Genomic DNA, 20,694 nt, shown 5'->3' with positions numbered 1-20,694 from the left:
CAAGTATTTCTTGCCATTCAGTGGGTTGTCTTTTCACTTCATTGATTGATTGCTTTGCTTTGCAGAAGCTTTTTAGCTTCATATAGTCCCAACTGTGTATTTTTGCTTTGGTTGCCTGTGCTTTTGAGGTCTTCCACAAGAAATTTTTGTCCAGATCAATGTCCTGGAACATTTCTCTAATGTTTTCTTCTAGTCGTTTTATATTTTCAGGTTTTGGATTCAAGTTTTTAATACATTTTGATTTGATTTTTGTATATAGTGAGAGATATAGGTCTATTTTCATTTTTCTGCATATAGTTACCCACTTTTCCTAGCACCATCTATGGAAAAGACTGTCCTCTCCCCACTGCAAGTTCTTGGCATCTTTGTCAAAGATGAATTGGTGGTAAATGTGTGGATTTATATCTGGGTTCTCTATTTTGTTCCATTAGTTCATGTGCTTGTTTTTATGCTAGTACCATGCTGTCTTGGTTATGGTAGCTTTATAATAAACTTTAAAGTCAGATAATGTGATGCCTCTCACTTTGTTCTTTTTGCTCAGGGTGGCTTTGGCTATTTGGAGTCTTTTGTGGTTCCATATACATTTTAGGTTTTTTTTTTTTTTTAAATTTCTGTGAAGGATGTCATCGGTATTTTGATAGAGATTGCATTGGATCTGTATATTGCTTTGGGTAGTATTGCCATTTTAACAATATTATTTCTTCTAATCCATGAGCATGGAATACCTTTTCTTTTTTTGTGTCCTCTTCTATTTTTTCCAGTTTTATAGTTCTTCTTGTGTAGATCTTTCACTTTTTTGGTTAGATTGATTCCCAGGTATTTTATATTTTTTTGTAGCTATTGGAAATGGCATTGGTTTCTTGATTTCTTTTTCAGATTGTTGGCTGTTAGCACATATGGATGCTGTTGATTTACGCATGTTGGTTTTGTATTCTGCAACTTTACTGAATTCATTTGCCAGTTCCAACAGTTTTTTTGGTGGTGTTTAGGTTTTTCTAGCCATAAGATCATGTTGAGATCGAACAAGGGTAATCTGACTTCTTCCTTTCCAATTTAGATGTCCTTTTTTTCTTTTTTTGCCTAATTGCTCTGGCCAGGACTTTCAGTATTATGTTGAATAATAGTGGTAAAAGCAGGTATCCTTGTCGTGCTCCATTCTTTAGAGGAAAGGCCTTCAATTTTCCCCCATTTAGTACGATGTTAGCCATGGATTTGTCATAGATGACCATTATTATTTTGAGGTGTGTTCCTTCTATATCTATTTTCATGAGGATTTTTTTTTTTTTTTTTTTTTTTTTTTTTTTTTTTTTGAGATGGAGTTTTGCTGTGTCACCCAGGCTGGAGTGCAGTGGTGTGATCTTGACTCACTGCAACCTCCGCCTCCTGGATTCAAGCAGTTCTCCTGCCTCAGCCTCCCAAGTAGCTGGGATTACAGGCACCTGGCACCATGCCTGGCTAAGTTTTGTATTTTTGGTAGAGACAGGGGTTTCACCATGTTGGCCAGGTTGGTCTCAAACTCATGACCTCAAGTAATCTGCCTATCTCACCTCCCAAAGTGCTAGTATCATAGGCGTGAGCTGCCACGCCTGGCCTCATGAGGATTTTTATCATAAAGGGATGTTGAATTTTATCATATACTTTTTCAGCATCTATTGAAATAATCATATATTTTTTGTTTTTGATTATATTAATGTGGTATATAACATTTATTGATTTGCATATATTGAGCCATCCTTTTACCCATGAAGTGAAACTTGTTTTTTTTTTTTTTTGGAGACCGAGTCTTGCTCTGTCACCCAGGCTGGAGTGCAGTCATGCAATCTCAGCTCACTGCAAGCTCCGCCTCCCAGGTTCATGCCATTCTCCTGCCTCAGCCTCCCGAGTAACTGGGACTACAGGCGCCCGCCACCATGCCCGGCTAATTTTTTTGTATTTTTAGTAGAGTCGGGCTTTCACCATGTTAGCCAGGATGGTCTAGACCTCCTGATCTCGTAATCTGCCCGCCTCGGCCTCCCAAAGTGCTGGGATTACAGACGTAAGCCACCACGCCCGGCCATGAAGTGAATCTTTATTGATAATGGTGAACGATCTATTTAATGTGTTGTTGCATTTGGTTTGCAAGTATTTGTTTGAGGATTTTTGTATCTGTGTTCTTCAGTGATACTGGCCTGTAGTTTTCTTTTTTTGTTGTATCCTTCTCTAGTTTTAGTGTCAGGCAATGCTGGCCTTGTAGAATGAGTTCAAAAGTATTTCTTCTTCCAGTTTAAAAAAAAATAGTTTGAGTAGGATTAATATTAGTTATTTTTAAAATATTTGGTAGAATTCAGCAGTGAATCCATCAGGCCCTGGGCCTTTCTTTGATAGGAGAATTTTTATTACAGCCTCAATCTCATTGCTTGTTACTGGTTTGTTGAGGTTTTCTATTTCTTCATGGTTCAATCTTGGTAGGTTGTATGTGTCCAGGCATTTATCCATTTCTTCTAAGTTTTCTGATTTGTTGGTATATAGTTGTTCATAGTTGCCATCTCTTATGAGTCTTTGTATTTCTGAGGTCTCAGTTGTTATGTCTCCTTCATTCCTGGTTTTATTTATTTGGGTCTTCTCTCTCTTTTTCTTAGCTTACCTAGAGGTTTATTGATTTTGTGTATTGTTTCAAAAAAACAACTTTTTATGTTGTCTATCTTTTTTCTTTTTAGTTTTAATTTTCTTAATTTTTGCTCTGGTCTTTATTATTTCTTTCCTTCTATTAATTTTGGCTTTAGTTTGTTCTTCCTTTTCTAGTTCCTTGAGATGTATTGTTAGGTTGTTAATTTGAAGTCTTTCTACTTTTTTGATATCAGTGTTTATTGCTATAAACTTTCCTCTTAGTACTTCTTTTGCTGTATCCCATATGTTTTTGTATATTTCTATTTTAATTTTTTTCAAGAAATTTTAAAATTTCTTTCCTAATTTCTTCATTGACTCATTGGTTCTTCAGCAGCATGTTGTTTAATTTCCATGTGTTTATGTGTTTTCCAAGGTTCCTTTTGTTATTTAGTTGTAAAGTTTTATTCCACTGTAGTCAGAGAAGATGCTTGGTATGATTTCTATTTTATTTATTTATTTATTTTTGAGATGAAGTCTCGCACTGTTGCCTGGGCTAGAGTGCAATGGCGTGATCTCGGCTCACTGCAACCTCCCCCTCCCAGGTTCAAGTGATTCTCCTGCCTCAGCCTCCCGAGTAGCTGGGATTACAGATGCCTGGCACCACGCCCAGCTAATTTTTTGTATTTTTAGTAGAGACAGAGTTTCACTATGTCGGCCAGGCTGTTCTTGAACTCCTGACCTTGTGATCTGCCTGCCTCGGCCTCCCAAAGTGTTGAGATTACAGGCATGAGCCACCGCACCCGGCCAATTTCTATGTTTTTGAATTTGTACAGACTCGTTTTGTGGACTATGGTCTATTCTAGAAAACGTTCCATGTGCTAATGAAAAGAATATAAATTCTGCAGCAGTTAGGTAAAATATTCAGTAAATGTCAGTAAGGCCTATTGGATCTTGAACGTGGGTTTTAAAAGATGAATTGGAGTTTACCAAGGGAAGAAAATACATTGCAGACAGAAAGGAGCTTGTACAAATATACATTTTATGATTCCTCTGACAGCAAAATGTATCTTCCCAGTTATTCTGTATTTTTAGTCAGTAAGTCATTTCCATTCCTTGAAAACAGACACATCAATGGGGAATATATATGTGGGTAAAGATTAAACCAGAAACAGCCCTGAATCATGTTGGGTAAAAGGGGCAAGCCATTATAGAGTTTAAATTGACAGAGGCCAGTACTAGATCACCCTGGACTGTTTGGGAGCTATGCCAAAAATTTCAAATACTTTGTTTAATAAACCATACTTGTCCCTCCCAAAGGTATATGAAAGCGGGTAACCTGGAGGTCTCCTGCCATTGCCCCACGGTCATCTTGTAGAAAAAAGTTACACATTAACCAAAAAGAATGGGCTTTCTTGGCAGCCCCAGAGAGAGAAACTCAATGTGTTTGCTTTTAGATGTCAGCTCTACCAAGAGCATAGATAACTTCCCAGTCATATTTTGATTATTTATTATCTGGTTACCAGAAAAGGGCTAATCAAACACATTCCTCCTGCCTCCCTTTCCCATGGTCAAATGGAAGGAATTTGAGACATTTGGGATTGCAGAGCACATTCTGACATCATCTGTATGAAGCCTCTTCTTTCTCCAGAATTCTTTGTCTCAGGAAATAGCACTTCTTGTGTCCTTCTATCCAGCCATTCAAGCTGGAAACCTGGAGTTCAGGCTTAACTCTTTCCTCTCCCTCCCCTGACACACTCTTCAGTACACCTCTCCACATGCACACACTGCCACCATGTATCACCTGTCTTATGTCCAGGTGTCCCACCACCTCTCTATCTCCTGAGTCCCTCAAGTATGTTTGTACCCCACTGCCACTCAGCTAGCCTTAGCCACCATCATCCCTTATTGATACTCCTCACCAACCTCCTGACTGGGCTCCCTACCTTTAAGCTCTTGTTATCCATTTCTATTCTCCATACTGGAGCCTGAAAGATCTTTGGAAATGTAGATCTGAGAGTTGATCTCCTTAAATATTCTCCCAGCTCCTTAAAAAGACTGTATGATCTGGCCCTTCAGTCTATACTCTCACCATGGAGGACTTCATTTTTCTTCAAATATGGCCCATCCTGACTGCAGCACTTTGCATTGGCAGTTACCTGATAAAATAATAATAATTGCCGACATTTATTATCACTCTGGGTGTGTCAGATACTGAGCTAAGCTCTTAAAGTACATGTTCATGTAGTATCCACAGCTGTGTGAGTTACCTAAGAGGTAATGTTCACCACATTTTATGAAGAAAGAAAGGCTTAAAGAGGTTATGAAGTTTGTCCAACTGTAAGCTTCTCCTTGTTGTTTCTTAGCTAAATTAGTAAATATGTAATCAACTGGGGATCATGCCTTAACACTATTTTGAGGCAAATGGTAATGTCAACCAGTGTGCTGTTGTAACATGATGATTTATATTCAGAAGATCTGGGCTGCAGTGCTGGCACTGAGCAGCACTGTGACTCTGGGTAACCTCTGAGAGTCAGTTTTCTCATCTGCAAAATGGGGATTATATTAATACCTGTCTTAGATGATTGTTGCATGGATCAGAGCCAAGCAGTGTTCCTGTAACTTAGTTGATGATCCATAATGTGTGAAAAAATATGCATGTTAAGTGAATGAAAATGCCAAGGGTTTCCCCTGTAAGTTGTATCCTTTGATTAAAAGAGAAAAAAAAAATAGATCCATGCACAAGCCTGCCTTTGGCTTACTCTGTAGCACTTTTCATGTTTTCACGAGAGCTGGGATAAATCAGAGATGGTGCAGGACTTATAACCCTATAATTAAACATTTGTGGGAAGGTCAAAACATTTTATGCTTAACAGAAATGAAATTCTATGTAACCTCACAGAATCGAAAAAATCCAAGTATGTGCTTGAAATGGTCTAGTTTAATTTAAAATGTGTTTCAAAATGTGTTTTCATACCTTTACTGAAACAGAATTCTTTAATTTAAAAACTTGCTGTGTTAAACACCCTCTTCTTCATGTATTTGGACCCTGTTCCCACTGTTCCTGCCTGTATTAAGAGAGGATGTGGTATCACTTTCAGAAGATGTTGTTTGGTGTGATACCTGCTTATGAAGAGGAAGTTGCTGGAGGAATTAATTTCCTTTTGCTGTGTTCCCTTAGGTCTCAGAATGCAGTTGGCCCATTAGGCAGGCTCCCAGTCTGCACAACCTTTTTGCTGTGTGTCGGAATATGTATAACTGGCTACTGCAGAATCCCAAAAATGTCTGTGTTGTCCACTGCTTGGTGAGTAACCTTTTGTTGTTGGTGGTGATGGTTTGGTTTGGTTAAATATGGATGAGCCTGTACACAATGGTAGACAGGTAACATTTGAGTTCAATAGGATTTATTGAGCCCATATTTAGGAATTAGATAATGTGAGAGTTGTAAAAATAAGGAAGGGATTTATTATTCTGGACTTAAAGCTTGACTACCAGTGGGAAAGGCAGATGTATACACAACTCACATAGTGTAGGGACTCTAGAATGTGCTAAATATTATAAAGGAGGTAGAAACAGGAGTGATGTGTGCACAGCTAAAAATGCCATTGACTTTTGTGTGAATAAAGTTAACATTAACATATTGGCATATTTATTTTTTCTTCCTGTTTGTGTTTGAATGAAAATAAAAGAAAAAAAATACCTATGTCCTTGTGAGAAATCACATAGATTGACCGTATTTGAGAGCATTCCCACTGGGACTAATGATTTTTCTGACCATCGACTTCCTAGAGTTCCTTTTCCTAACTCTTCTCAGAACTCTTGCCTGTCCTTTACAACTCAACTTTCAGTAAAATCCTTCTGACTCTTGAGTATTTTCACAATACAGACATTCCCATTATATCTAAATGTCTTCTGTGACTTTTAATACCGTATGTCATAATAAGCTCTTCTCCTACATATTTTCCCACTAGACTATTGTAATCTTGCAGGAGGGAACCATGCCTTTTTTTAAACTGTTGTACTCCAGGCATAAAAGGCTTCAGTAAGTGACTGAATACACAAATGGAATCTGAGCATTAATGCTGGAAATTTCATTGCTTCTATAAACTTTAGTGTGTATGTTTTGCTATAGTATTACTTGATGATTCCCCACCCCCTGTCTTTTCTTGAGAGCCAGTTGGCTAAAACAGGAAAGAAACAGGAAGGAAAGTTGAAGAACATTTTTTCTTTCTTTTTGCTTCAAATCTCCAAACTCTTGGCAATAAAGGAAAAACACTTGGTGTTTGTAAGAATTTAATGTTGAAGACCAAAGGATTTTCCTTTCCAAGGCACAGCAGATGGTGCAACAGAACAGATTACTTTTAGGGACTAAGCAGCCTTAAGCACCTTGGTGATTTTCTCTTCACTCAAGAATTTTCTCTAAGTTCAGAGAGCCTACATCTGACAGCTTGATGGAGGAAAGATGACTCAACAGAGACCAGAAACTCCCGGTTCCAGTGATTCTTCATAAAGAATAAAAACCCAATGAAGAAGAAAAAAGAAGAGGCAAACAAAAGATTATGGTTCTACAGGGGTGCTTAATAAACTCGCTCGAAAAGGATATGCATATGTTGAAATCAATACCATGTCTTTGGGAGATGGAATTGAAGCTGGGGGGGGGGAACTATTTTTCTTTTCTTTTCTTTTCTTTTTTTTTTAAGACGGAGTCTCGCTCTATCGCCAGGCTGGAGTGCAGTAGCACAATCTCGGCTCACTGCAACCTCCACTTCCCGGGTTCGAGTGATTCTCCTGCCTCAGCCTCCTAAATAGCTGGGACTACAGGCACGCGTCACCACACCCATCTAATTTTTGTATTTTTAGTAGAGACAGTTTTCACCATGTTGGCCAGGATGGTCTCTATCTCTTGACCTCGTGATCCACCTGCCTTGGCCTCCCAAAGTGCTGGGATTACAGGAGTGAGCCACCACGCCCAGCCTCTTATTTTTATCTTAATATACTACTGGTTGTTTTATTAAAAATAATAAGCATAGCTGAGCATAGTGGCTCATGCCTGTAATTCCAGCACTTTGGGAGACCGAGGTGGGTGGATCACTTGAGGTCAGGAGTTTGAGACCAGCCTGGCCAACATGGTGAAACCCCATCTCTACCAGCCAGGTGTGGTGCTATGTGCCTGTAATCCCAGCTACTCGGGAGGCTGAGGCAGGAGAATCACTTGAACCTGGGAGGTGGAGGTTGCAGTGGACCGAGATAGTGTCATTGCACTCCAGTCTGGGCAACAGAGTAGGATTCTCTCTCAAAAAAATAATAATAATAATAGTGATAATAATAATAATAATAGTAGTATAGTCTTTTAGTAGAAACAAAAACTTTTTAAAAGACTTGCATCACAGGGAAAAAGAGAGGCTACATATCCAAGAGTCATGGATCTGTGAAAAGAGTGTCAGGAAGGCTAAATTCTGAAAATAAATCAGATTAAGAAAAATATCCTTTGTTTAAAACTGTGTTTGCAATAAGGACAACAACAAATTCTTGAGGCACGTGGTATAATCTTAACTCCTTTATTCTGTTTTCTTTATCAGAGGGAACAAATGTCAAACTAGGAAGGATGTAACAATGATACTTAAGACAAAGCTGATGGGTAGCAAGATAGTACGAGAGCCTCACAATCCTTCAAATTAATTCACTCTCAAGGCTTAAATTATGTGACACAATGCCAAAAGCACTTGGAGAAGCAATTATGGATTTCATTTGTAATATGAAGAAACAGGAAGGAGAGGTGCCAGGCAAATGAAGAGAGGAGATTTTTTCCCAAAATATGGAAGGAGGTTGATCCTGGAAAGTTATAGGCTTGTGAACCTGATGGTAATTCAAGGCACAATTCTGAGAAAGTTTTGCACAGATGATTTTAAACTCTTAGCAAAAGGGGAGTCTTCATTGGTTCATTATGAGCACATATAAAACCAACTGAACACTTCACATGACTAATAGACTAGTTGAGATAGTTTATTGGAGTCCTGCAAGATATTTCTTATTTTGTTATAGTCAAGATGGAGAAATTTGGCTAGGTTGTTATATATTTAGTTGAGTTGAGGTTGAATATCTGCTTCCAAAGGTAGGTGATTAATGGATCACCTTTCTCCTGGGAGAAGGTTTTATTTAGTTATTATTTTAATCAACACCTTTGATGAAGATGTGGAAATTCAGCTTATCAATTTTCTTAGAATTATAAAGGTCACATAATGAATTTGGATTTTAAAAGTTCTTGTAGGTTGGTCACTTAACAAAAACTAACAACCTGAAATTAAATACAAGATGAATGTAAAGTCCTGAATTCTGGTTTTAAAAGATTAAACATATTTGCACATTATCTTAACAGATCATCTGGAAAAAAATCTAGGGTTTTAGTGAATAGAGAGAATAATAAAAGCTTATGTTGTTACTTAGCCTGCATTTATACTAGTTTGGCCTGGGGTTATGTTAATACAAGCATAGTGTCCAGAATAAAGAAGATGATATTTCTTCTCTAGTCTGGTCAGAATATATCTCATATCTTGCATTTCACATCTGGGCAGCACATTTAAGGTTGTCATTTTAAAACTTGAATTTGTTTAGAAGAAATGTGCTAAATGACGACATCTCTTAAAATGGAATATCAAATGAGGAAGAATAGAAGGGATTGAGTTCGTTTTAAAAGGGAAATAGAAGCATTGATGGAAAGGGAGAGTATTTCAGATATGTGAAGGACTGCCATAGGGAGAAAGGAATAGGTTTATTTTTTGGTCTTACAAAAGGATGAGGGTCACTGAGTGGAAGCTATGGAGGAATGGAATTCAGCTCAACATATTCAATATAAGGAAGAGCTCTGTAAACTGGAATGGGCTACTTCAAGTAGAAGTAATCTCCCTGTCACTTAAAGTGTTCTAGAAGAGGCTAGGCCACCATCTGTCAGGGATGTTACTGAATTTTGTCTTAATTAGCTTGAGCTGCCATCAAATATACCATAGGCCAGGTGGCTTAAACAACAGAAATGTAGTTCTGGAGGTTGGAAAGTCCAAGATCAAGGTGACTGCAGTTCTTTTCTTTCTTTTTTTCTCTTTTAAGAGATGGGGTTTCACCATGTTGCCTAGGCTGGTCTCGACCTCCTGAGCTCAGGCAATCTGCCCGCCTTGGCCTCCCAAAGTGCTGGGATTACAGACATGAGCCACTGTGCCCAAAGTGCCTGCACTTCTAATGTCTGGTGAGGGCCTGCTTCTGGGGTGGCAGATGGCTGTCTTCTTGTATCTTCACGTGGCCAAAAGCAGAGGGAGATGACAGCAAGCTCTTTTATCTCTTCTTATAAGGGCACATTTCCCATTCATGAGAGCTCCACTCTCCCTACCTAATTACCTCCCCAAAGTCCCACCTCCTAATACCATCACATTGGGGTTAGGATTTCAGCATATGAATTCTGGGGCATACAGACATTTAGTCCATAACAGATTTATTTCTACATTGAATGAAGTTGAATCTGGTGAAGGTTCTTTATTTTATATGAATCTAGGAACATACTTTGCATGAGATACATATATGCCATATCCCAACAAGCAGCATTTACCTAACCTGTGAGCTCTTTACTTCCAGTCCTAAACCAAGAGACTTCAACCATTAATTATGATGCTAACAAGTCCAAAGTTACTTTGAAGTTTATATTATTTTTCAGTAAATATATACAAATCAAGTGTATTTTGCTGGGCTTCTCAGATTAGAGTCAATTTTATTCTAAGGATAAGTCTTTCCTTGCTGCTTTGATTTAAAAAGCTGAAACAAATTTTGGTTTTCAAGTAAATAATTTTTAAATGAAAAGCACCCACAGTTAAGAGGATTTCTCCTCTATCTCTCTCTTAATTGCAAATTCTGCCATTCTCATTGGAGAATGGCTGATTTGATCACGTTCATAATGAATTTATGCATTTTCTTTGACAGGATGGACGGGCAGCATCATCAATTCTGGTTGGTGCTATGTTCATTTTCTGTAATCTCTACTCTACTCCTGGCCCAGCCATTCGATTGCTATATGCCAAGCGACCAGGAATTGGACTTTCACCATCCCATAGGAGGTAAAGTAAGCTAGATGCTGGGTAGGCACAGATGTGGTCTAATTGGTGTCATGTACTGTTTTAAATCTGCCTTATAAATCCTTTCATAAGTTTCTTTTACTTTATCTTTGTGTTAGTCCATTTTCATATTGCTATGAAGAACTACTTGAGACTGGGTAATTTATAAAGAAAAAGAGGTTTAATGGATTCACAGTTCCACATGGCTGGGGAGGCCTCACAATCATGGCGGAAGGCAAAGGAGGAGCAAAGGCACGTCTTACCTGGTGGCAGGCAAGAGAGCGTGTGCAGGGGAACTGCCCTTTATAAAACCATCAGATCTTGTGAGACTTATTCACTGTCATGAGAACAGCATGGGAAAACCTGCCTCCGTGATTCAATTACCTCCCACCGGATCCCTCCCACAACATGTGGGGATTATGGGAGCTACAATTCAAGATGAGATTTGGATGGGGACACAGTCACACTACATCAATCTGGCATTATCCTGAACTATGGAAAAATGGAATTGGATTAGGATATTGGATTGTCATTCAGTTTGTAAGCCCCCATATGAAAATTTATGATGTTAAAATTAGAAGCAAACTTTAAAGAATACTTATGTCCAACTTCCCTCATTTTACAGGTGAGGAAACTGTGTCTCAAGACAGGTTGTGATTTGCCTCAGGTCTAATGCCCAATGGACATAGCCAGAACAACATTCCTCATCCCAAGCTCTAAGACCAGTCCCTTTTTGTTTTATTACACGGGTCTTTATTGAAAAACAGCAGTAGCTGGTTATACTTATCACTGGTGATCCTCCTGTGGGGAACATGATTAACAAAGGGAAATGCAAAAATACATAGAGAATAAAGCATTTTAAAATTCACTTTTTCTTGTAACTCTGATATAGAAATAAAATAGATTACAAAAGATAATCTGAAAAATGGAATAAAAAAGAAAACGTTTTTAGATAACATTCATTTTTCTTTCCTTTAATCACAATTTCTTCATTTTTTAAAAAATTGCATCTCTTTAACTTTTTGGATTAAAAGTGCTTCTGATGATAAAATTCTAAAATTTATCCAAATCCGAATTTTAGCTGATAAATTAGATCTGCTAGATAAAATAGGAATAGATGTTCAAATATTGAAGTACTATAAAACTCCCATAAGCTTTTTGATTTAATAAATACCCTATTATCAGTTCATTGGGGAAGTACAGCAATCTCAGTAGACAAAATCTTTCCTAAATTATTGGTCGCATTATCTTTTGCTAGTTAATGTTTAATAAATTAATAGAATGGGTCGGGTGCGGTGGCTTATGCCTGTAATCCCAACACTTTGGGAGGCCAAGTGGGGTGGATCACGAGGTCAGAAGATCAAGAACATCCTGGCCAACACGGCAAAACCCCGTCTCTACTAAAAATACAAAAATTAGCTGGGTGTGGTGGCGGGTACCTGTGGTCCCAGCTACTAGAGAGGCTGAGGCAGGAGAATGGTGTGAACCCAGGAGGCAGAGCTTGCAGTGAGCTGAGATCATGCCAATGCACTGCAGCCTAGGTGACAGAGTGAGACTCCATCTCAAAAAAAAAAAAAAAAAAGGAAATTAATAGAATAAATTTTTATTATAACAATAATTTGCAAGAAGAATCTTCATAGCAAATATTGATTGCTTGCTCCTCCTGGTGTGATGGGCCCCAACAGAGCCAATCTTCTGTTTCAGATACCTGGGCTATATGTGTGACCTACTCGCAGACAAGCCCTACTGCCCTCACTTCAAACCTCTCACAATTAAGTCGATCACTGTCAGTCCAATACCCTTTTTCAACAAACAGAGGAATGGATGTCGCCCTTACTGTGATGTACTCATTGGAGAAACCAAAATATATTCAACTTGCACAGATTTTGAACGAATGAAGTAAGTCATGATACTTTACTTCTTCCTGTGTACTTCTCAATTCTTGTGTAAATGAGCAGGAATGAGTTGAATCATATTCTTCTTGCAAGACTATATCATTGTGAAATAGTTGATATATAAAAAATGTTCAACATCAGTGGTAATCCTAGAAAAGTACAAATAAATCAGGGGATGCCATGACCCCTTTTCAAATCAAATGGTGATATAGGCTAACGGACTAGCATGAGCTATATAGAGGATTAAGACAGTGGAGGGGAACACAGGACACCTGCTCATTGAAGGAGGAGATGGCCTTGATGGGATTAGGTGAGGGTAATGGAAGAATTACTGATGAATGAGGTTTCTAAGTGAGCAACTAGGTAGATGGTGATGTAATTAAAGAAGTTATAGAATCCATAATAGACAGCAGGTGCCAGTGGATGGTCATAGGGGATGTGGAGGGAAGGGAATGGGTGGTAATGTAAAATGAAATTAGTTTGGAATAGATTGAATTTGAGGATTGGCATCCAAGACTTTCACAGAGCATGACATTTCTGTTTGTATCCTGATCTCCAGTGGATTTTTTGTTCCCTTTATCTCTGCTTTTACTATTAATTTAAAGTTAAGAAAAGGCAAATACATGGGGGCTAGATGCATTTGAGGAAAATGAAATCTGCAAAGCAGGCATGGGCAATTGCAGTCCAGATGGGATGCAGAGAGGGGGCCTGGCATTAGACCAGCACCATCCCACTGTACAACCAGTTGGCACTGGCTGCACTCCTGTTTTTTGCTCAAGATAGTAAATAGTTTTGGGTCCAGGCCTGGGCAAACAGGCCTCTAGGCCAGAGCCACAGAGGACTATACCTGTGTCTGTGTGATTGTACCTGATTGGACTCTCTTTCAATGTATATTTTGGTCTGTGTTTACAGAGAATATCGTGTCCAAGATGGAAAAATCTTCATTCCCTTGAACATCACTGTGCAAGGAGATGTGGTCGTTTCCATGTATCACTTGAGGTCAACCATTGGGAGCCGGCTACAGGCTAAGGTATGGTTTTAGGAAGAATCATGGCATAAGCTCATCTGAGTCTTCAATAGGAGTATTTCTGAATCTTTTCTCCCCATCACTTTGGGCTCGAGTGACTTATAGTTTTAGAATGAGAAAGAGTCTTTAAAGATTGCTTAGCTCATCTCCTTCATCTTACAGGGGAAGAACTGAGACTTAGAGAGGTTATGACTTGCTCAAAGTCCTTGGCATGATGTCTGTGCCAGAGGGTGGCAGCCCTGGAACTCTTAGCAACCCATGCTCTTTAGAAGCCTGTGCTTTTCTTATAGTGCTCCATTTGGATCAGTGTAAGGGAAGACATTTCTACTGAGGATGTGGAATTAGGGATTGTATTTTTTCAGTTTTAGAAATTGAGATAAAACTACATAACACAGAAGTCACCCTTTTAAAGTATACAATGCAGTTGTTCTTAGTATATTCAAAAGGCTGTGCAAACATCACTACTATCTAATTCCAGAACATTTTCATCACCCACAAAAGATACCCTGTACCTACTAGTAGTCACTTCCTATTCCCTCTCCTCCATCTCCTGGCAACCACTGATCTACTTTCTGTCTCCATGGGTTTGTCTATTTGGGACATTTTATATAATGGAATCATATAGTACGTGGCCTTTTGAGGCTTCCTTCTCTCACTTAGCATAATGTTTTTGAAGCTGATCATGTTATAGCATGTGTCAGTACTTCATTATTTTATATGGACAAATATTATTCCATTGTAATGTCACGATTTATTAATCTCAGTTGATAATCTCAGTTAATAATCATCAGTTGGTGAACATTTGGGATATTGCCATTTTTTTGCTAATAGGAATAATGTGACAAGTAACTGTGTTTTGATTCATCACATATTGGTTAAGTGAGTGCATTGTGCCAGCCATTGTTGAGGTTTTTAGGATTGACAAGAGTGAGATTATGTCTCTGCCTTTAAGGGACTCACTTTCGCAAGGGAAATCCATACAAGTAGGAATATGCATGATACCATATTAGAGGGAGGATGAGGTGTTATAATGGGAGCAGTTTGTTTTAGCCAGCAGTGGCCTAGAAAGGCTACAGAGAGAATATGAACTTTCAAGACATGCCTTAAAGGATGAGTTCATTGGATTGGAACAGGGCATCCTGGGTAGAAGGAATGCAATGAGTCAAAATATGCCCGTGTGCAAGAACATAGTACTTAGCAGATGAGAAAATGGTTTGCTGAGGCGGAGTTCAAGGAGAGGAGAGGCTGGAAATGAAGCTGAGCCTATTCTAACTGGGGCGGTCATTTAATATCTATAGTAAACACAAATTCAGATATTGAAACAGTTGAAGGTACATGGCTCCCAAAAATCTAATCTTTTGATCAGAGTCCCTTTTCGCTGATTGATTGTAACGTGCTGCTCTCATGTATTTTTAGGTGACCAACACGCAGATATTCCAGCTTCAGTTTCACACTGGATTCATACCACTGGACACAACAGTTTTAAAATTCACCAAGTAAGGAATGGTTGGGCCAAAATTCTGTTTGAATCAAAGTAGCTGTGAAGTGCTGAGGCTCCATAGCACTAGGCTGTAGCATCCCCTGGAATCCTGTGCTGCTAGACTACTGAGTGTCACTCAGTAGCACAGAGAGGCTGTGGGCATTCCAAAGCTTTCGGTTGGATATGATTTCTCTTCAGAAGTACAAAGGGACCAAAGACTTCAAATAGAAAGGTCTAAAATTCTATGTGAGGGAATAAGGGTAAACAAAGCGGGACAAAGTATCACTACTTTTGATCCTTTGCATCTGTGTATCCCCTTGTGTTTTCCAGTGGGGATGGCAGTTTAATCAGTGGTATGATATCAGCAATGACGCATCAGAATAGATGCCCTGCCATAGCACTGAAGTAGGCTTCTGGAGGACCTTTCTGCAACGACATTAACCTATCTCATAGTGTGGTCTAGGTGAACTCAGGTGTGGGGGTGGCTAAAGCTAGGGTGGAGTTGCTGGGGCCAGGATAGGAGTAGATGTTTAAGGGCTCAGGGCAGTGGCTGTGGGCCTATTGCACTATTTTAATAATGGATTTTGCCATGCCAGTCACATCAGCCCTGCTTTCTAGAATGCTTTTACATGCAGTAGCATCCAAATTTGTTGAGCAGGCATTCTCCTCTTTTCTCTAGATTAGGAAACTGAAGCTTAGAAAAGTAAAGTAACTTATCTGGTTATGATTGAGTCTTATTTAGAAATGAGTCTTAGATTTAACCTAAGAGTCAACCTAAGACAACTTCTGTGCCAAATATCATACCAATTCCATTGTTTTTCACTGAACTTATCTTTTTTAAATCCCTATGTAGGCCTGAGTTAGATGCATGCGATGTACCAGAAAAATATCCTCAGCTATTTCAGGTGACACTGGATGTAGAACTACAGCCCCATGACAAAGTAATAGACTTAACTCCTCCGTGGGAACATTACTGCACAAAAGATGTCAATCCCAGCATCCTCTTCTCTTCTCACCAGGAACATCAAGATACGCTGGCCTTAGGAGGTATGAGTCACCTGATGGTTTTGTTTTTCAGGATGAACATCTCTGTTATTTATTTCCTGTGTCTCATTGATGCTACATGGTCTTTTTGTCTTTCAGGGCAGGCTCCAATAGATATCCCGCCAGACAACCCCAGGCATTACGGACAAAGTGGTTTCTTTGCCTCTCTCTGTTGGCAAGGTATTTACAAGTGTTTCTTTAAGTCACATGGTTTGATGATTATGTATTTCTTCTGTAAAGATGTTGGCCCTAGAAGCAAACTAAAGTAAATCAGCACTTAGAGGTTATTTAAGCAAGGCACATGGACTCCCACCTGTAAGCCCAGCACTTTGGAAAGCCAGAACAGGAAGACCAGGAGTTCAAGACCAGCCCAGGCAATATAGCGAGACCCTATATCTACAAAAAATTTAAAAAATTAGGTGGGAGTGGTGGCAAATGCCTGTAGTCCTAGCTATATCAGAGGCTGAGGTAGGAAGACTGCTTGAGCCCAGGAGTTCAAGGTTGCAGTGAGCTATGATTGCACCACTGCACTGTATTCTAGGTGACAGAGCAAGACTCCATCTCTAAAAAAAGTTTTTTTAATTAAAAAAATTTTAAAAAGACATCATTCAAGTTTACATCCTTCCAATTCATTTCCTGTTCAAATCAGGCAGCTTCCCTACTTTCAACTCAATAGATGCTCTTAGACTGATGCAAAAGGTCATTTTAAACTGAATTCTCCCTTCTCTATCTATGCTGTGTTTTTGGTCACATCTTTTCTGGACTAACAAATAAGTGTGATTTTTTTATGGTCTCCCTTTAGATTGCTGCCTCTGTAATGAGATTAACACAGGATTCTATCTTCTGCTCTCAACTAAATATTATAAAAAGATAAAAATCAGCATTTCCCTCGGGAGCCTTAACCACTAGCAGGGCAGAACTGAGCTTACCCTGCTGCACAGAAAGCATACACTTGGCCTATATATCTCTGCTCTTGCTTTAACAACCATACCAAAAATAAGGACTTGATTACTGTGTTCTTTTCTCTCAAACCTGGAGATATTTTCAGAATCTTTCTCAATATAAAACTTCCAACTGCTGCCAGCAGTAGCCTGACATTGGCATCCTAACCAATACCCATTGGCCGTCCTTGCTTTAGAGCTGGCTGGGATTAACTGTGAGATTCAGTGTAGAGGTGGGTAGTCAGGGTTTGGGTATGAAAGGGGTAGGAAACTGGCTGTGGTGATGGTCTATCTGAAATTCTCCTGATTGACCTTCCTCTGATGTGTGAATGTAAGACAATATTCCCATTGCCTGCAGGTTTCAGTTTGATGAAAAAGGTGTTCATAAAATTCCTTTGAATTGAAAAACTTACTTTCAGAATTTTCTTTTGAGAAATGGAACTAGCAAATCCTCCAGAACCCAGTGGTATCTGGACAGTAGGTAGATTTCTCATCCCCTGTGGACTTTTCTTACCTCTTATTTTCCTCACAGTGAGGGCTTTTAATATAGCTTCACTCTTAACCTCTCCACTGTCATTTTAGTAAATAATTTAGAGATAATTCCTGTAGGCTCTGAAATAGGCTTTAGCATAGATGCACAGTCTCTTGTCTGAACCTCTCAGAGCCAGGTATGTTTAGGAATGCAGAATTTTTTGGATTTTAGAAGGGTGATACGGTACATAAACTGATACAACTCAACATCCCACGTGGTATCTCAGACAATAACCTATAATCAAACATATTAATATTTCTGCAGTGGAACATATAAATAATAGCCTTAAGTGAGATAAGTGAAGGCTATAAGTATCTTCATATTCATTCCTGTCAGTTTTCCACGAATTGAATTCATGCCAAACTTAGGAAAGCCTTGCCCTTTTCATAGCTTATTACATTTTAGAATTTGGAATAAAGGATGTGGATCCATACTTGATTTGGAATGTGGGTCTATCTGGCATTAAATATCAAAATTTTGTGGGAAGATCTGTCTCAGGGAGGGCTTGGAAAGTCACTCCTTCCCCAGAGGAGGCCTCTTTCCTGCTGCTCATTTTGTGCTGAAAGTACCCCTTTCAAGCTGGTATAGGAACCTTTCACAGCAGAGCCCTTCTTTTCACTTTTTAAATGTGTGGTTCACTTCTGCTCCAGACTGTTGGAAAAAGGATTTGCTTTTGGCTACAGGACACATGAGAAGTAAAGACAGTAAGAAGTGTCAGCAAAGGACTAGCAGATAATGGTTTGTACCCCCGCCACCACCTCCCCCACCAAAGCACCTAACATAGTGCCTGAAAAAAAAATCAACACTTAGGTACTACTTACTATTGATTGGACTGATTTATAATATCATCTCATATATTTCTCACAGTAGCCTGTGAGTTAGGTACTGTTTATTTATTTAGACACAGTTTCACTCTATAGCCCAGCCTGGAGTACAATGGCATGATCTTGGCTCATTGCAACCTCGCCTCCCGGGTTCAAGCAATTCTCATGCCTCAGCCTCCCGAGTAGCTGGGATTACAGGCACATGCCACGATGTACAGCTAATTTTTGTATTATTAGTAGAGATGGGGTTTCACCATGTTGGCCAAGCTGGTTTCAAACTCCTTACCTCAAGTGATCCTATCTCAACCTCCTAAAGTGCTGGGATTATAGGCGTGAGCCACCATTCCTGGCCATTAGGTACAATTTGTTATCCCCACTTTGCTGAGGAGGAAATCAAGGCACAGAGAAGTAAAGTAAATTGCCCAGTGTCATAGAGCCAGTGAGTAGTGGAACTGAGATTCAGTCCTAGGCTGGCTCCAGAGTTCCTGCTCCTTATCCCTATACTCTACTTCCTCTCAGATGCTCAACAAGTGGTATTTGAATATAACGTGAAAGACATCAAGTGTTCCACTGGTTGGGGTCTGAAAGCACTCTTTGCTCAGGGCTGAATCCTCTGTCTTTCTGGAATTATATACATATAACAAAAACCAACAATGCTATGGTCAACAACTAATCTCTTACGGTATACTGGCCTTCCTCAGATCAGAAATCAGAGAAGTCATTCTGTGAGGAGGACCACGCTGCCCTAGTGAACCAGGAAAGTGAGCAGTCAGACGATGAACTTCTGACACTTTCCAGTCCGCATGGCAATGCCAATGGTGACAAGCCTCATGGAGTCAAGAAGCCCAGCAAAAAGCAGCAGGAGCCAGCAGCCCCTCCACCCCCTGAGGATGTGGACCTTTTGGGCCTGGAAGGGTCTGCAGTGAGTAACAGCTTCTCTCCACCAGTGGCTCCTCCCACCAATTCTGAACTACTGAGTGACCTGTTTGGGGGTGGAGGTGCAGCTGGTCCCACCCAGGCTGGACAGTCAGGAGTGGAAGATGTGTTTCATCCTAGTGGACCTGCGTCTACCCAGTCAACACCACGCCGCTCTGCCACCTCCACCTCCGCGTCTCCAACCCTAAGAGTGGGAGAAGGTAATTTTTTCTATGTTGCACTGTGCCTCTCAGATTTGAATTCTAATCTTTGGCCAAAGAGGTGGAAATGAACTTTCCTCATAAGCTAGACTTTTTTGATTTCACTGAAAGTCCTTTAGATGTCTGTATCTTTATTTAAATAGAAAGCATAAGAGAAAATAGAAATATTGTCCATTTGGGTAGCACACTAAGGTAGTGTAAGAGTGGACGTTTGAGCTTCACACTCTTACTTCTAATTTTCTTTGTTTAGCACTTCAACCCCTGAGCTGCGTTAGTTATGTCTGCTTAAACATATTGATTGATGAATTATTGTTGATAAAATTAAGTAGTATTTATGAGGTATTTACTATTTGCCATACATGGAATTTAATACTAAAAATGATTTAATTCTCATAGAAACCCAATAAGCAAGTGCTATTTTTATCCTCATTTTATAGTTGAGGAAATGGAAGCATAGAATTAAATCAGTAGCATAGGTTTATATGACTAATAATTGATAAGTACAGCTCCTGAAGAACCAACTCAAACCAGCTACCCCTTGGTCCTGTCACCATTAACCAAGATGACTTCACATTAGGAAGGGTAAAGAGAAATGTCTCAACTCTTCAGGCCTATAGTATCCTACAGGAACATTTTTCCCCCAAGCATGTCCTTCCCAGAAGGCTGTGGGCTGGTCTTGACTTGTGATAGTTCAGCTGGAGGCATCCTTCATGAGTGTGGGTCTCAGAATTACAGAGTATTGGTATTGAGGCTCAAGCTCCGATGTTAGTTATTGGTGGAGCCAGGATGTGAACTCAGGTGCCCTGAATCCTATGCCAAGGCTATTTCCTCTGTACTTCACTTCCTTCCCTACAGTTTTAACTTGCCAAAGTGAAAAAAAACTCTGTCAGGAAAACAGTTTCCAAGATCCAAGATAGCACAGTACTCGATGATTGCATTTTAAGACTATGTACCTGGTGTGACTCTCACGATTTCATTCATCATAGTTTCAGGCAGCTAGTGGCATTCCAGTACCAGAACGGGCCTTAGACATCAGTTAATTCTGTGCCTCATGTTATAGACAATGAAACCGAGGCTTAGATGTATTGATTGACCTGTCCGAGGATACCCACTGGATTAGTGGCATACCCAGGTCTAGA

General features: G+C 39.5%; 1 protein-coding gene across 12 annotated transcripts in view; it reads left to right on the top strand.

The window, feature by feature from the left end:
* Positions 1-20,694, top strand: part of DNAJC6 (DnaJ heat shock protein family (Hsp40) member C6) — a 157,775-nt gene that overhangs the window by 115,108 nt on the left and 21,973 nt on the right. For all 12 annotated transcript variants that reach the window (XM_005543155.5, XM_005543151.5, XM_065521053.2 and 9 more), the window contains 8 exons: positions 5,765-5,887; positions 10,546-10,679; positions 12,381-12,575; positions 13,484-13,601; positions 15,015-15,094; positions 15,932-16,125; positions 16,222-16,302; positions 19,121-19,555. In XM_005543155.5, the coding sequence (XP_005543212.2) occupies positions 5,765-5,887; positions 10,546-10,679; positions 12,381-12,575; positions 13,484-13,601; positions 15,015-15,094; positions 15,932-16,125; positions 16,222-16,302; positions 19,121-19,555 (1,360 nt within the window). The remainder of the gene's footprint in view (positions 1-5,764; positions 5,888-10,545; positions 10,680-12,380; positions 12,576-13,483; positions 13,602-15,014; positions 15,095-15,931; positions 16,126-16,221; positions 16,303-19,120; positions 19,556-20,694) is intronic.

This window comes from Macaca fascicularis, chromosome 1 (assembly GCF_037993035.2).
Source record: "Macaca fascicularis isolate 582-1 chromosome 1, T2T-MFA8v1.1".
In the NCBI taxonomy this organism is placed as follows: Eukaryota; Metazoa; Chordata; class Mammalia; order Primates; family Cercopithecidae; genus Macaca; species Macaca fascicularis.
The sequence above is the reverse complement of the archived record's forward strand: the minus strand, read 5'-3'. Positions and strand labels throughout refer to the sequence as shown.